This window comes from Fragaria vesca, linkage group LG5 (assembly GCF_000184155.1).
Source record: "Fragaria vesca subsp. vesca linkage group LG5, FraVesHawaii_1.0, whole genome shotgun sequence".
Lineage (NCBI taxonomy): Eukaryota > Viridiplantae > Streptophyta > Magnoliopsida > Rosales > Rosaceae > Fragaria > Fragaria vesca.
In genome coordinates, this window is record NC_020495.1 from 21,893,083 (window position 1) to 21,911,057 (window position 17,975).

At 38.0% G+C, this 17,975-nt stretch overlaps 1 protein-coding gene, 1 non-coding gene and 1 pseudogene across 3 annotated transcripts; 1 reads left to right on the forward strand and 2 right to left on the reverse strand.

The window, feature by feature from the left end:
• Positions 1-5,085: 5,085 nt before the first annotated feature.
• Positions 5,086-6,648, reverse strand: LOC101310713 (DNA-directed RNA polymerases I, II, and III subunit RPABC1-like). The gene is made up of 4 exons (XM_004301650.1): positions 6,448-6,648; positions 6,188-6,367; positions 5,498-5,611; positions 5,086-5,211 (listed from the first exon to the last, which is right to left on the reverse strand). Exons 1-4 carry the CDS (start codon positions 6,646-6,648, stop codon positions 5,086-5,088), a joined length of 621 nt encoding a protein of 206 aa, XP_004301698.1.
• A 2,115-nt stretch (positions 6,649-8,763) lies between these two features.
• Positions 8,764-10,502, reverse strand: LOC101311006 (annotated as a pseudogene). The gene is made up of 2 exons (XR_184822.1): positions 10,264-10,502; positions 8,764-9,936 (listed from the first exon to the last, which is right to left on the reverse strand). The product of XR_184822.1 is annotated as a serpin-ZX-like (transcript).
• A 1,726-nt stretch (positions 10,503-12,228) lies between these two features.
• Positions 12,229-13,910, forward strand: LOC101291149. Its single transcript, XR_184735.1, has 4 exons — positions 12,229-12,496; positions 12,953-13,243; positions 13,385-13,529; positions 13,612-13,910. It is a non-coding gene; the product is annotated as an uncharacterized LOC101291149 (transcript).
• The last annotated feature ends 4,065 nt before the right edge of the window (positions 13,911-17,975 follow it).

A 17,975-nucleotide genomic window follows, 5' to 3' on the forward strand; every position in this document is an offset into this window, starting at 1 on the left:
GTTTTGGCGGAATGATTCAAAATTCAAAATTTTTGGCGGAAATGACCTATGCGACGAAATAAAAATTTTCGTCGCATGAGTGAAAAATTCAAATTTTTTTGCAGAAATGACCTATGTGACGAAATAAAAATTTTCGTCGCATGAGTGAGAACTAATGCGACGAAAAAAAATTTCGTCGCATGAATCCGAACTTATGCGACGAAACACGTTTCGTCTCATAAGCTCTCACTTAAGAGATGAAATTTTTCAATTTCGTCGCTTAAGTACTCACTTAAGAGAGGAATCCAGTTTCGTCTCATAAGTGATCACTTAAGAGACGAAATTTTTTAATTTTGTAGCTTAAGTACTCACTTAAGAGAGGAAACCAGTTTCGTCTCATAAGTGCTCACTTAAGAGACGAAATTATTTTTCGTCTCTTAAGTGGTTACTTAAGCGACGAATTTGAAAAATTTCGTCTCTTAAGCCTTTTTTCCTAGTAATGAATTAAGAAGTTTTTGTCAGGGATGCGGAAGAGTATTAGCTTGAAGTAGGCCAGAAGCCGATTTAATAGTAAATTTTCCATGTCCAATAGAACCCCAAAAAGCTTCATCCGGAGTAGGAAAAAGAGGAAGAGGGATCGCTGTAATAGAGACAATAATATCAGCATCTAGCTAGAAAGGAGCTGACTGAAGACATGCTCCATTGTCCATTAACTAAAACATTTGCTACAATAAGATCAGGATTAAGAAGGGACAGTAAGATCATTTGTTGACAAATTTGTTACTTTGATTATACATATTTACATATAATTAAATCAAGTTATCACTCCTTAACTAAAAAAAAAAAAAAAAAAANAAAAAAAAAAAAACCTAAGTTAATACACACCGAAAGCATTTGCTGATAAACTTGTAAAAATGTTTTATGTGTACTTGTGAAGTAATTGTCATTAGTAGAACTTAAATTACTGAAAAAATTATTCTAATAACCACAATATGACAACAACTTTATTGTCACATTTATACATATGTGTATCACATACATGTTGGTATGCAAGACTTTTCATTTACAAATAATGTACTTTGGTTTGTTACGAGCTGGACTAAAAGATAGTGTCACCGTGACACTCCATAAAGTTGATGCTTAAGAGGAGGCAATTCATTGATACCCATCTTGTTAAGGAAATCTCCTTTTGACATAAGTCGAGTGCGGTAGAGCAATTACCTATTCTTTTTCCCATGCAACTCAGTACTCCAAGACCAGTCGAAGTATAGACCACTACGACAACAACTATTTTAATTAATCCCTAAAGCCATCTTCTACTTTCTGTTCTGCAAGACAAGATTGACCCCCTTTTACGAGATTTCTAGAACCTCATCCATAGAGCTGCTTTTGCTGGTATTGATCCAAATGCTCATGTGGGGGACATGTCAATGGCAAACATGGGGGCTGAAAGGATGTTGAGTAGCAATGTGATGTGGGACATGATTTTGGCCAATTTCAACAAAAAATTGAAAAGAAATAAGAAGCGTCGTCACATTAAGAAGAATGATTTTAATATTTATAATCAATACTAAAATGGGCTTCTTGATAATGGAATTAATCGTAAATTACTCTTTTATATATATCGGAATTCTCGAACAAAATCTGGGTTGAGATACCATACACATATTTTTTGTAATATTCTTTAGTATCTAGGATTTCTTATATGATTTTATTAGGTTTTCTAGTTGTAGTCTATAATAAATTATGTTTTCTGATTGTATTAGGTTTATGTACGTTATGTACTCTATATAAGCACCTCCTAGATTATAATGATAGGCCATTGATAATAATAAATTTTGACTTTTATCAAATTTCCATATGAATTTCAGAACTTATTGTGGATTTGAGAAATCCTAGTCTTGTGGATTCCAACGTAATTGCTAATGAATACTAGCCTATCTCATTTGGGTTCCAATGCTTGACAGAGCTTCTTACTATCATGATTATGTTTCCATATCAGTTGGTACCAGGAATCCTGCTCAATAGAAAAGGACGGTCCAAGGGAGGAAATCACAATCACCAACCTCGCCGACGCTGGTTGTGCGATTAAAACCATTCAAAAGAATTTACGGGATCATGCAAACAATATAGTTGATCAATTCGAAACTTTCCCACAGCATACAAAAGATTATGTGAGAGAAACGGTGGAAGATGTTATGGATGAGCTTCGACAATTAATTATACATTGAACGTAAATCAAAGAAGAGATGCCCATCGCACCTACGGATTTACCCAAGGTCGTGGACATCACCAAGAATCGTGTTATAGGGAGATTGATGATCAACACACTATGGGATTTGTTCGTGGATGTGGCCATCAACAAGACGGTCGACGTATCAGAGGATTTTCTCATAAGTTCTCGATGTGCAGCTTCTACAAAATTTTGGTCACATTCATGAGCAAATCCTTTGATAGGTCGACTTTCTTGTTGATGGTCAAAGTCCGCGGGCAAATCACATAGCGTGTTGATGAGCAGTCTCCCTATAGCTAGCGTTATTCTATTTGATGTCCACGACCTTGGGCAAACCCGTCAATGTGATGAGCATCTCCTCTTTGATTTACGAACAATTGCATAATTAACTGTCGTAGCTCGTCCGTTACAGCTTCCACAGTCTCTCTCACAAAATCTTGTGTCTCCTGCTTGAAAGTTTTGAATTGGTCAACTACACTTTTTGCATGAACCCGTAAATTCTTCTAAATGGTTTTCATCGCACGACTAGAGTCGACGAGGTTGGTGATGGTGATGGTGATTTCATCCCTTGGACCGTCGTCTATCATTGAGAGGGCGAATATTGCTCTGGTACCAATTGATATGGAAGCGTATAAGTATAGTAAGAAGCTCCGTCAAGCATTGAAATCCTTTAGCATTTACGTTGGACCAACGACAACCGTGAATCCACAAAACTAGGGTTTCTCGAATCTATGAGAAGTTCTGGAATCCATAAGGAAAATTGAGAAATCTCAAATTTACATAGAGCACATAACATAAACCTAATACAATTAGAAAACATAATTTACTATAGACTACAACTAGCTAGGAAACCTAAAAATTAGATAAGAAATCCCACATGCTAAAGAATATAACTAAAATATGTATTTGGAATCTCAACCCAAATTTTGCTCAAGAATCCTGATATATCTAAAAAAGTAATTTACGAATAATTCCATCATAAGAAGCATATTTAAATACTGATTACTAATATTTAAATCATTATTCTTAAAGTGATGACGCTTCTTCCTTAACTTTTTTATGTTTCCTAGCTTCTTCCTTTGACTAGATTTGCACAATATGTTTTATAGAGTATTCAATATTCGACTCTTCACCACCCTAAGTGCCTTCATGGGACACTAAGCGAGTCATTCCTGGGACTCATGGGGGACCCGACCAGATGTCGTCAGGAAGGGGCGATATGCGTCTCCACAAGTCAACAAGTCTCGTGGACGATATCGGTCGGCAGACCGATATTGCGGGTTTATGTTAGTAGCAAGGTTCGTAGGTGGGTGGTCCTTATGCCAATGTCTTGGGCAAACATGTGGGCTAATGGAAGTTATGGCGGGACCACATGATGCTCATTGGCCACGAAACAAGTGACACATGCTTAAGTTTGAGTTTGACCTTGCCCAAAGGGAAGTGATGTCAACAAGCATAGAAGGGTGACACTGTGCTAGATGGAAGGAAGCCAAACGTGGGTATTGAAAATGAGTCGCCTACTCAAGCGGTATGATGGCAAGATAGACAAGTGACAAGTGTTGGGACAAGTATGTAGAAGGTAAGTCATATTGCTGAACCTCGCTAACACACCTCGTTAGTGACACTAGCGAATGAGCCTCGCTAGTGAGCCTTGTTGACATGTTGGCAAGACCCCAACAAGTTGAGAAGCGGGCATGAGTTGTGCATGAGCTGAGTGGATCGTGATACTAGAGCTTGCGAGGCAAGTAAGGTGCAGAACCTTCTACAGATTACCCGATAAGTGAAGGCGAAGGCCAACTAGGTCACGGTGTATTGTCATGCCGCTTGCTACGAGGTGCGAGTTGCAAGTTGGTTAGCAACAGATTTGGCACAAGGCAGGATGACCACAAAGTCTATCGGTTGGGCGAGTATCTTAAGAGGCAACCAAGACACAAAGAAGCGATCAGATAGTCGCAAGATGTGAGACTCATGGGTGTGTAGCTTTCGTTGGTGATACCCTACATGTATGGGAATGAATTGTCAAGGGTTGGATTGACACAAAAAATAGCACATGAAAAGAAAATAGGCTACTCAAGAAGGATTCCAAGAAAGGCTGGCCTTGGTTAAGAGTAACCTTGGCGCCGCACATGTCAAGTTTTGCTAAGTAGAAAGTTGGCTCATGACAATTTGCTCACCTTCGGTTGCAATCCACACACCAACCCACTTTGAATTGTGGAAATGTCAAAAATGTTCATGTTTTTCCTCTTCAAGTTGTCTAGAACAAGGACATTTTTGACAATTTCACAGTTAAAAGTGTGTCAAGGACATTTTGTGACATTTTTGGTTAAGTGTGCGAATTTCGCTCTCCTATTCTTTTACCCCATTTTAGACACTCCCTAGAATGATTTTGCCTAAGCTCGAAGATGTTGTTTGATCGGTATCTAAACCAGATACCGATGACCCGTTAGAGTGTTTTGTAAAAGTGAATGAGGTTTGAAAGTTACAGAAAAAGTATGGGAGTATTCAGCAAACAAGGAAAAAGAACTACAATTATCATGGTTGCTTTTCAATCTGTCATGTAAAGAGTCAAGACATCTCTTGGCGAATCCAATCCAAAGATGGCTTTTTCAGATCATTATAGGAAAAGAAAACAAAAAGGCTGGAATGGAAAAACTGATGAAGTCATTGAATCAGCTTTAACTAAATCATATATACCTAGAACGTCCAATATGGAGTTCAGAATCAGAACCAAACGCACTATTGATCGAGGATCACAAAGATCAGTTCAAACATCAAAATATGTCCCTAAACATCAAAAACATGTAACTAAGACTTGGATATGAGCCTTATTTACTATAGATATGCAATTCAGATTTCAACCCACAACAAATGCATTAAACAACATAACGGTAGGTGACATATCTTCCAGCAGTCTCACTTGGCCTGATTATCTTCACAACTTGTCCACGTGTAAGCCCGTAATACCTTGCGATTGGATCTATCACCTGCATCCGAGGAAGCTGAACTCCGACCACCCAAAAAGAGGAAAAGAAAAGGGTTAATTAGTATTATATCAATTTAATTTGCCAAAGTAGGATTTTTCCATGAGCAAGAACCTCTATCCAAATCTTGAGAAAGAGAAAAACACAGTTGAGGGTATAAGTTAAAGACACATTAATCATGAGTGCATGACATATTAGGACAAATATACAGTGTTGTAGGGACTTGTAGCACATTTTAGTGTCTGTCTATCTAATGGCAGATCATGGCATGTCTAATTTAAGAACAACACTGTTCAGAACCAACCTGTGTTTCTTTCACGGTATACCTCTGCAGCAGAGTCTTCTTTTCCTCATTTGTAAGCACCTGATGCTCAGGAACTAGAACATGCTCTTTAATATTCACCAACAGTTCTGCTTCCTGAATCAATAATAGATTAAATTAAGACAACAGTAATATCATCTTAGGGCAAGTTTGGTATTATTGTGGCTTTAAAAAAAATTGATGCTGCTGCTGTATTGTGAAAATAATCAGCTGTGAATTAAAACAGTTTTATGTTTGGTAAATATTAGTTTTAAAAGTGCTGTCAAGATAAAATTTATTAATTTCTAGTGTTTTTAGTGACAGCTACTTTTAAAAGTAACATTCAAGTTGCTTCTAAAAGCTGCTACCAGTGACCTGTAATTTTTTCTTTTATTTACCAAACACTATAAAATCTAAAAGTTCGGATAAAAACTGATTTTTTTTTTTAAAACAAAGTTGTACCAAACTAGGCCTTAGTCTGGAACAATGCAATAATGCATTAGACCTTATAAATGCTGATCCTTAAAAGGATCTATTCTCTATTTGTACACCTTTTGTATTAAGCCTTCCCCAAGTAAGAACACTAAAATTTCTGAAGTTTTGTAATGGAAGAATTAGTAGATATCATGGCCTGGCCTTCATGAGATTTCAAAATCACAATTCATTCTGACAATTTAAGCAAATGAAATTCACCTGGAAAACCTCCATCTGGAACCTTGTAGACATCTCACTTATACATCTGGTTGCGAAAGGAGTCAGCTTTGTTTGAGACACCAAGATTGCTCTGAACACATTCTGCGACTGCATGCGCTTGGTGTAGTCCCTCATTGTATTTACCCCAACCTTGGCTTCATTAGGGAAGAAGACATATATCTGGTACACACAAATCAACAATTAGAGACCAATTCCATTAAAGCTGCCACTGGTATAAAAAAGAAATGTTAGTGAATTACCTGATCAGAGCTGTCACTCCGCTTTTCTTTATTGATGTCTAGATCTTCCCTTTTCATGTTCTCTCCATATGTGCTCCTGAATTGTTCTTTTGTCATGTTGATATCAGATTCTGTAACTAAATACTCCCCATCTTTCAACATTTGCATCACCGTTCTTCGAACTCTGTAAAGCCTTGTGATTTCTTCTTCTGATAGAGCCATTTCTTTTGTTCCTGATAGATTGCAAGAGGCGGCTTGTTAGTTAGGTTTTTCTGGATTTATGAAAATGCAATTTCACAGACGTGGCCGCAAATTTTACATCTAAGACGTAACTTTTAAAATTTACAAAATCAAACAGTTCCATCAACTTTCCAGATGATAACAAAATCTTCTTACATTCCCTCTTCAGAAGCCACCACCAAGCTCGCTACCAAGGCAAACAGACTTGGCGGACATGATTCCAATCAAAGAATTTATACAATTAAATACAAACTATATATCTAGACCTGTTTTCCGCTCTTATCCTAGAAGTGTCATAAAGAAGGATTGTTGGATCAATTACTTGCTAAAATGTCAGGATCATATGAAAACTCACAACTTATGCATTGAGTATTTCACTTATTACATAAAATGTTATGGCTCAAGCCTTGCTAGCTTATTCTATGAGTTTGTTCATAAAACCTTGCTTTCTTAATTCCATCAGGCTAACAAGCTCTTTTTTGGTTAAATGGGAAAAGTTTTGCGTAAGACAAACCAACTGTGGTTAACCAAAAACCCAATACAGGCAGATTACATTCCAGTTCCAACAAAAATTGAAAAGGATTCTGTACCTTTTCTGAACACTGAAATTCATAGCATGCAGATATAATGGAGAAGGACCACAGATTGCTAACAATGTGATTACATCAATAACGAACAAATAAAAAAACCAAAAAATTCCCATCTCTACCTGACTTCAAGTTCGTACTTCACAAACATGTTGCTAAAACACACAATCATTAAACCCGATTGCTACCATTCAGAAACAAAACCCCAAACACTGTCAAACCCTACCAAATTCCCAAGATTTAGCACTCCAAATTAACCATTTAATCTATACCGAAAATAATTGAATATATTACCGTTAAATTCCGAATGAGAGCAAAAAAGAGAGAAGGGTGCTGCTAAACAGGTACCTTATGGCGATTAGCAGCAAAAGAAGGCTCCACGCTGAAACTGGGAAGCGTGGGATTCAAGGGAGGAAGTGACCGTAAGAGACGAAATAGAAAACCTAGCACTCCTTTTTGTTCCTTAAATAAACTTCCTATACTACCCTTTGATCATTTGTTATTTTGCTTCAATGTTTTTTTTTTCTATATAAAAAGAATAAAAGAAGCTAAAGAAATTTTCTGGAATCTGTCCTAATTAATTAAAGTGGCTAGCAATAACAAGTTTAGCTTCAAAGTTGGCGTTTTAGTAGTTGGGTGATTGTTTCTATTAGTTGACGGAAAATCTTGTAACCTCTTCCTATAGTCCTATGACTCCTATCATTGAAAATCTCATCACCGGTACCCTTCTCATGTCAAGCACAAGATAAGTAGGGACGGAACCAAAGGAGGGCTAGGTGAGGCTGCAACACCCCCCATTTTTCATTCAAATGTCATATAAATGTTTGTGTATGCACATCAACAAAATTAAACGGAAAAAAAACTTAATTGGGTTCTCAAAGATCTGCAAGAAAGTTAGAGTGGAGCTATTCAGTTTCTTGGTTTTAGCTAACAATCATGAGCTCCAATTTCTTGTTATCAACTACCTATTGAGAAGTTTAAGATTTTGATATACCTCATGGCCCAAATTGATCATCACAAAAAGTTCCTGGGAGGTACTTGACGGTCGACCAAAACAATGAATTAAAGAAGCATTTTCAGGCCAAGCAAGAGTAGTAGCTAGAAAATGTACTGGTAGAAACTAAAGAAGATTAAGTGCTGCAGTTCAAATCCTGATCAAGAAAGAACCAGCTAGCTGCCGGCCGAAATTTGCCTATAGTTTAGTGAGCAATTGGGAGGCAACGTACTGCAGACCTGTTTTTAAGATAACACATAAACAAGGGCGAGGGTATAACAAAAGAAACTGTTTTTTCATGCAACATGACTGAAATTTTGAAAAATCATCAATTAATAAGGGCGGATTAGATCAAAGAGGAAAAGGCAACCACAAGAAATAACATGGTACTTTGTGAAGCTTTACAATATAACATACAATATAACAGTACTTTGATACCATAAAGATCTAACAGGTGTAGACGTATTCAGTTAAATCTGTCCAGTATAATAACAGCACAACGAAGTCTAGGATATTTCATTTATCAATCGGCAATGGATTGAGGATTTGTCCAATGAACAACACTGATCCAGTTGTTTCTTCTCTGATAAGAAAAAGGAAAGGATGATCTGCCACAAAGTCTATCGGCTTCTCATTATCCAATGTGGAACCCACTAGATTAGAAACCGTAACAGCAGCAGCTTCTGTACCGTCCTCATTAACATCAATGAATGATTCATGTTGTATGTGTGAAACATGAATAGGTGAGTCTACCATCTCTGTCAAACCTCCAGGTACAAAGGCAACTTCAATCCTACAGTTTTCAGAAGCTCAGAAGCTTCGAATTTAGAAGAAAACTTGAACTTCGGCATCATAAAAGCACCAACGTTAACTGTTTTCTGCGGAAGATGGTCATCTAAGAACCCAGACTCGGAAGAAAATCTCTCAACTAAAGCTGGCAATCCATCTCTATCGTTTGGAAGAAACACATACATGGACAAACACTTCTCACCATGTTGACCTTGTTCGTAAGGGAGTTTCAAGACTTTGAAACTGTCAAAAACACTTATATACCGCCTTCCCCAACTTGTTATCCACCTTGTCATGAAAGGAGTCTTAACTGAGCTCCCAATGAGAAGGTGGAAATCATATTCTTTCGTTCCTGATGCATCAAACTTGTCCTCCCAATCTCCTTTAAAGTATAATGCATTGGCGAGAAGGAGCTTAGTTTGGCTGTTAACTGAGCCAGGAGCAAGAATACTTTTGATCCGGCCATTAGTCTCCTTCTCGGCCCATGAGTTCACTTCACTTCTAACTTCATCAGGCTTGTGCTCGAAATCCACTCGCTTTAAGGCAGCCTTGTAAGCAGTATCCACTACCCGTTTGAAAGAAGGCTTGACTGGGAGAGACTTGTCAATCCAAACACCATTGGTGAATGACAAACCAGGCCCGCCATTTGGTGATCCTTCCACAAAGAACAGAGGCACGAGGGTGGAGGCTAGATCGTTGAGTTCCTGGGTGGACTTGGACTTAAGGAAGGCGAGCAACTGGTCTTGTGTAGGACCGTCTGACCCGGCCGCTATAAGGCTAAGAACAATGTGGATGGACAGCGGTGAGTACACCATATTCCTGTCCTTGCCTTCAGTCGAAAGCAGCTGCTTCATGATGGTAAAACCAACGTGGGTTTGATTGCTGATGTAGCTTCGAATTCTGAAAATTCATGATACAAATAGTTGGCTACTTGAATTTCGATCTATACTAAGCCTGATAATCAACAAATCCGTAAATCTTGGACAGCTATTGAATAAAAAACTAATAATTTTGGCGCATTCACAATTTCACAAAGAAGTAACTATCACATTAATCAAGCTAAAGTGCTAAACACATTATACGCATAATGTTTAATTAGCACCTTAGCATGAACAACTTTTCTCAGACCCATATGATCTCGTTGGTGACATTCAGTTATAGACAGTAGAAAGAATCAATTAAAAAAATAAGCAGGTCGGTTGGGAGACTGATCGGAGTTTTTCATACCTGTCCTGCTGGATTTGGTTCAGTGAACTCCAACGACAGTTGAATTCAGGTTCGGTGATCGGAATTATGTGGTCATCGACATCGTCGTCGTTGAATGTCTTGGGGGAATCAGACTTTGGGAGAAAGAGCGAAATAGATAGAATTGAGATGATTAACAGTAAAAGAACAGGGAAACGGTGGCCGGCTAAAGCATGGGGACGAACCCGTGAACGACCGAGGAGAGAATGGGTTTCTGCCATGGTTGGTGCCTTGGTGGTGCTAGAAGCTTTTAGGGTTTTACGACTAAACCAAAATCTTATTTAATTAACTTGTATCCAAAAAAAAAAAAAAAAACAAATCTTATTTAACTTGGTCCAGTGGCTTCGGATTGGGACCATATTCTATTCGGCCTAAAACGTAAGCCCAAAAACCATTGAAATCTGAAATACAACAAGTTGTATGTGCATTTGGCTGAAAACCTGAAATAACAAGCTATTAGGCTGTGTTTGGTTCATGGAATCAAAGTCTTGGGAAAGGAAAATCTTTACTTTCCTGTGTTTGGAAGCAAAAGGAATTGAGCAGGAAAGGAAAATGGTTCCCAGTTGATAGGAAAATTGTGTGGGGGGGGGGCGGGGGGGGGAATGCTTCCACCCCCACCCACCTTAGGGATTCACTTTCCCATTGAAGTTTCGGTAATTATTGCGATTTTTTTGGACCAAATTATCCCTGTCAAAACTGAACCACTTCTATATTGGCTCGAGAGAACTGAAGCACTTTTTAGTTTCCATCTAAAATTCCTCTTGTTATCATTTTCCTCACAGAGCAGCTGTCAGGTATGTTCTTCTCTCAAACAGTTTAGTAGATATGGTATGTTCATGTCGATCATATTTACATATAGACATACTATGGTCTGTGGGTATGGTTATTGATTACATCTTGGTTAATTTATTTGGATTGTTCTCTCTCTTGATAGAGAGAAATTTTGCTTCCGGAAGGTAATGAATGTGGGTTTTTGCTCAATTGATTTGTTATATGTTATGTGTTAGTCTCTTTTATTTTTCTGGGTTTGGGACTCTGGGAATTACATACGCTGAGAATGGGTCTGACTTTCTTTCTCTTTCTCAATTGATCTAGTATAATACTCTAACGAAATAGACAGTAGATTGATAAAATGCTTTCATTGATGCTAATACTAATTGCAATATGTTTGTTTGAAAAGTTAAATCACAAGAAACTTGATGATGTATAAGCGTTTTCATTTTTTTTCTTCTATTTGATGACCCAGTCTGATGTTAAATTTTGATTAAACAAACTTTTAGATGCTATTATGTAATCTGGATTCTAATTATGTTGAGCTATTAGAACTTATTATCTACTGTGATGTTGTTAGATTCTTCTATCTTAAGATGTTTACTTGGTCAAATCTTTATATGTATTAGTCTGATATGTATAGATCAAATTTCTTTGAGTTGATAGTGATTAATTGGAAATTCAATTGTTCTAGAACATGAGAGCTAATATGTAGAACTTACAATGTTCTACTATCTTTCTTGAAAGGTCTTCTGGAGCTTAAGAGCTCATATGTGATTTGACATTGTAACATTCTGAATTTTTGAAATTTCTCAAAATTGATTTTTCTTCTTAGAAATAGAAAGTAGAGGTCGCCACGAGTTTTCCGTATTTTTCGATGAATTTTTCGAGTTCCCGAGCTATTTTTAGCGATTTTTCGAAGTTATGTTCAAAAGATAAGAATTACTGACGTGACAAGCTCGGATTGGATGAGAGAGTGACATGTGGCAAGTGGAGAGGAGACCAGCTGACGCTGATGTCAGCAATAAGTATTAGTCATCAGCCATGTTGCAAGTGGTGGCCAAGTGGGGTGGCACTCTTTGAAGTTGACACGTGGCATCTTTGCCACCAATGGCAATGTGACATGTGGCTACTTTTGTCTCTATAATAGAGACCAGTCCTCTTTCCTTCCGCATCAGATCAGATTTTGAGAGACTCTCTTTCTCCTCACTTTCTCTCTCATCCGTTTTTCTCTCTCCAGAATTAGTTTTACGATTAAAATTCGGTGGATCATAACTTTTGATTTGTAACTCCGATTTTAAATCCGCGAAAGGCTACGGGTTTGTCTCGATGTTCTCTTCCTATCTTAGAGGTTTGAGCTAGATCCAACGGTGATTCTAGATGACTGGTTTTAGGAGGCTCGGTTTACGATCGGTACACGTGGTGGGATCTCGATACTATCGAGGTGAGTGGATTTGTGTAATATGTTTAAAATATTCTTATTTGTTATCAAAATAGTCGAAAAACATGATTTTGATCTTTTATGAAATATCTCTCTATTTTTATAGTGAAGCATGTCGATTTGCGAAATATGTAGGGTTTATATATAATTATGTGTTGGATCTATTGTTTGACTAGTCATGGAACATGTGAACTTCTTGATTGGTTATGCCGAAGTAAGGATGTGACACACGGAGGTATAGGACTTGAAGGTCATTTGGTTCTCGTGGGGATCACTAAATTGAAGGATATCCAATAAGAAGGAATTGTACGATGTGGTGAATTGCTTGATGTGATGTGTATACGATATACGTATTTTGTAGCGTGTGTAAAATGACATGCCTTTGCAGGCATATTGCATTGGTATACTCACTGAGCGCGTGATTATGCTCACCCACCCATCTCTAATATTTTTTTGCAGAGAAGTACTTAGATTTGACCGAGCCGGGAAAGGGTAGCCGACGAGCCTAGAAGATAGTGTTTTTGTTTATTTCTGCTTTGTAACACTCGTTTACGCTTCGGGATCGGCTTCCGGCGCTTAAAACCCGCCAACGCCGGGACCGGGGTGTGACAGACATTTTCAATTCATCAAGCTTCTCAACAAAGGATTTGGATTCAGACCAAATATCATCCAAAACCAACAGCAAAAGATTTGTGTGCTTTACAAATTCTCGCAGCCAGTTGACTGCATTTACTTCAGTTTGGAAATCAGGTACCTGAGAACCCTTGCATTGAGAAAGCTCTTGTACAATCAGGTTTAAGTTGGGCTTCTTTGATACAGTTACAAAGAAGATATTGTTCTTGGACTTGTCTCGCAATTCTGCATCTTGACAAAACTTAGTTGCCAATGTAGTTTTCCCGCACCCCCTGGAGCAGTGAGCATAAGCATTGATACTCCATATCCTTAAGAAACTTTAGCTTCAATTCTTTCGAAGGCCTGCTTGTCCATTAAAAGTTGTTGCCATGACGTTTCGTGGTGTAAAAACCAGTTAGTGGGGGTGAGCTATTATAACTTATTATCTACTGTGATGTTGTTATTTCAAATTTTTCTATCTTGAGATGTTTACTTTGTAGTTGCAGCATGGTTTTGGCCACCTAAAGATTTTGGATTATTAAAGCATAGCAAAGGGAATGCTCCAGCCTTATGAGCATTGGCTTTCCATTGAAGTGGTCTATGAAGTTGAGGAACCAAGACTAGAATCATGGGAAAAGAGTTCATAATTGCAAACTTGCTATTAGTCTAGAGAAAATTTAGGCGGCTGATAGAGTCAACCTAGCTTTGCACTAGAAACTTGCTGATAATACACTTACACGTCTTCTGTGAATTGAGGCTTGTTAAAGTTTTGATGTTTAAAATATTGGTGTTGCATTGTTGCTTATATCTTGGATGAATTTGAGGGTATTATTGGAAAATTGATAGGATTCCGTTTGCTTTCCTTGCAAGTTCCAAACACTGCAATAGAAACTAGATGATAAATTCTGACTACATTCTTGGCTTTCCAAACATAGGTTAGAAAAATTGATGGGAGTTGCAATTTCCCATGTCAATGGAAAATTCAAAGATTTGATTTCCTTTCCCGTCCTTTCCATGAACCAAACAAGGCCTTAGAAACACTTAAAAAACAGCAGTTTGAGACGCAAAAATAACAAGCTACTAGGAACACATCAAGTCATCACCAAATAATATTACAACCTGAAATAATCATAAAACAAAGAAAGCTTACGTGTAAAAGATAAACAAAAAAAAAGAGACGGTGATAAATGAGTGGGATACGCCTCTCTCTTAGGATTAAGGGATACGAGTTGGGCTGCTGAGGTGTTATGGGCTTACGGCCTATTTACTTTGTTAGGGTTTAAATCACATATATGTATTACAAATAATGAAATAAATAAATTAATTAATGAAATAAATAAAACCGGTGCGGGTTTGTTTAAATCGGATTGGAGTTTTCCAAATCCTAATTCAATCCGCTTTCATGTGGGTTAGAGTTTTCTCCCATCCTAATCCAATCCACTACAACTGGTGCGGTTTGCAATACTGTTTATGACAGGACCCACCCCGAATTTCACCCTGAAACCCAAGGTAAATCATGCGGGGTCCACCTTCAAGGAAAATTTACCGAAAATTCGGCATAACCTTCCTTGAAAATGGACAACCCTTACCTGAAAAATCCAACTTAACACTTTTATAACCAAACAAACCAGCCTCAACACCTAGAGCCTTCCTACTCCCCAAGATCAACACATCTCCCAATATAACAATTACTCAACTCTAATAATCCCACAACCAAGAATAAGGACTATTAATAATTTACTATTGGACTTTCAGAGCATATCTAAAGTTGAACGAAAAACAACGAATAAAGAATATGCGGAAGCAGCCTCTGACTATGCCTCAACTCCATGTACGCCCGACCTCACTTAGACTGAGCCTGCAATCTGGGCATTTAAAACCAAAGGGCCCAGGGGAAAGTAATTTAAAAACGTTAGAGTAAGTAGACGAAAATAAACATAGGATAAGAAACCAAAATTTAAATACTTTCCCATTTTCCAATATGCCATAAATTCGTTGCATGCAAGTGTTAACAAATCTTTCATAAAGAAATCCCAAGAAAACGGACTAGCCCCGCTAGTCAAATTAATGACAAAGATAAATAATAACCTTCATAGAAGAAGGTACCAAAACAAGAGACTAGCCCCGCTAGTCAAATCAACAACAATAAATAAGAAACAGATATAGCCATACAAGTGAGCCTCCCAGACTCGGTTGCCTCCCAGGCAATAGTACTCTCATACTCCCTACACCTTCAGGTTATGATAATAGAGAGGATGTAGGGCTTGCATGATGTCGTCGACTACATCACATCAAATCATCAATTCTAACATTCCAGGCTAAATACCAAGGAAATTCAACCGCCGGATTTTCATTCTAATAACCAGCAAAATCCTTAATCTTTTAAAAATCCCAAACCTTATTAAAACTCCTCTAAAAATTCCAAACTATATTTCATTAAACTCCTCTCATTATAACAAACCCAAAAACCTGAAAATCAACCTCCAAGTGGCGGCGCCGCCGTCTGCTCCGCCGGCGACCAATGCCTCCCAAATTTTGACAGAATAATCCTCTCATCACGCACAACAACTTCCATAACTAGCACTTAGTCCAATTCTAAGCCTAACTAGGGTAATCGAATCAAAACATCTAAAAATCCCCCAATTCAAACCCTAGCCCGAAAATCCTCCTACACACTTCGAATTGGATTATTACCTTCTAGGGAAATGTTACACACGTAGAGCACTTCCCAATGGAACTGAAATCACTAGAAATGGTGGCCGGAGGAGCGAGTTCCGGCGTCGGGACTCCACCACGCAGCCGGAGCTTCCGGGCGAGCTCTCTCCCTCACGATGGCGCTAGGGCAGCTCTCACCGGTCCAGGAAGAAGGCTGGGTTGACGGCCGACCGTTTGGGACCGGTGCGCCGGTCTATGGTGGCCGGACGGCGGCGGTCGGAGCCGAGGAATCCGGCGGGTCGGGGTAGGCTCGGGGGAGAGAGAGAGAGAGAAAATGAGTTGGGCCTTTTGACCCCATTTTTGACCCGGTCCACCATTTAAAATCCCACTCCAACAATAAAACACCTCCAAAAATAATACCTACTAAAACAATTAACATCTCTTTACCAAATAAAGTCTACTCTTTTTATCTAATAGCTTTTTCATGCTAACTCCGATTTTTAACGTTTAGCATGTCTTTTACGAACTCGTATTAACGTCCTCTACAACTTTCATGAAGAAAGTTTTCCCAAATTTCAAACGAAAGAAAAATTCAACTTTTAGAGTCTTAAATAGTAAACGGTTACTTAAAACAGTAAAAGGTCAAAGTAACCCAAAAGTAAATAACCACAAATTGACTTAAGAACGGGATGTGACAGTTTAAACCAGTATGGTATGGTGTGAAGCGTTCACCTTATATAAGATGGTGCAAGTATATATATGAGGCGGTGCAATTTCAGCTATTTAATATATTAATATTTATATGAAAGATATATGAACGATATTTGTATGTATACATGCACGACCATGTACTAAGTGTTTTGAGCAGCTTGTATGCTTGTCTGTCTAATAAGATCACGAGTCTTGTTAGCATCCTAAATTCAGATTTGTACTTCTCAAAACTTATTGCCCCTATCTAGCATACTTATGCCTCTCTCCCTCTTAAAAATCTAGCGATGATGATCTGAGATGCTGAGCAAGATGCCAACCTCATAGATGGAGCACTTGGAGTGCTCGGTTTGACGTCAACTCTATCTTGTTGTTTGTTGTATTTCAATCATCAGTAGTTCCCTCTGATCCCTCGATGATGGTGATCTTCTCGTGATCCATACTAGTGAGAGATTATTCTTTTGGAGTATTGATAATGGGAGGCCTCTTAGTGCTTTAGCTTGGCGGCGAATGGCCAGTGAGGGTAAAATTTTTTTTTCTCTCCATGGTTCGATGGAGTTACGGTCTCGAATTGGCCTTCCGATGGTTTGATCCTTGCTAGAAGCAAAACGTACGTTGTCAATGGCTAGTTTGAATCTTAATTAGTACGTTAGAATAAAGTATATTTCTAGGTGAAACTTCTCTATAAGTCTCTTTAGAAGTATTTAGTTTTAGCATACTACAATTGTGTGTTCGGCGTCTAAAATCAAATAGCATAGAAATGTATGCAAGGGCGAGATGTTTATTTAGCATAGACTACTTGTAACATAATTGGTTGTAATAGAGTAGTCTTCTTATACTATTCTTTGCCTTTGATTCCGAACCACATATGCAAATGAGCTCCTTGCATAAAAATTGTTTCATAAAAAAAAAGTTAAACTCCCAAAATTGAAATCATGAATCGTAGTTTCTGTAAAATCTACATCAATCCTGGATTTGATATTAATTAATCACAGACCCGAAAGCACAGCCCATAACTAGCCAAGCCTTCTAACCCCCACAGTTTAGGGGGTTCGAATTCAGCACAAAATTGTGCGTAGACGCTAGAGCTGCGCATCCAACATGTATCAATATCATATCTCCATGTTCCATCATCAGTTTCACAAATCAAGCTTTGTAGTTAACTAATTATGTACGTACGTATATCATGGAAACAAAAGTGTTGAATTAGTCTCTAGTCTGCAAAAGTTAAAAACAAAATTTCGTCTTGCAGATGATTGTAACCTAGAAAGAGAAGAAAGAGTATGAACAAATTCATCTTCAAATATTGATGTGTTTTTTCAACACGCCCTATTCTCCAATTTAAGGGTGATACTCATGAACAAGTTTTATTATTGATCCAGTTAACTAGAATAGATCATATGCCGCAAACCTTAATTCAAGGTACCACCATATAAATCAAACCAAGATCATATCAGATTGATAGTTGCATATTTGTGCGATTTTTATCATGCTAATTATTCTTATT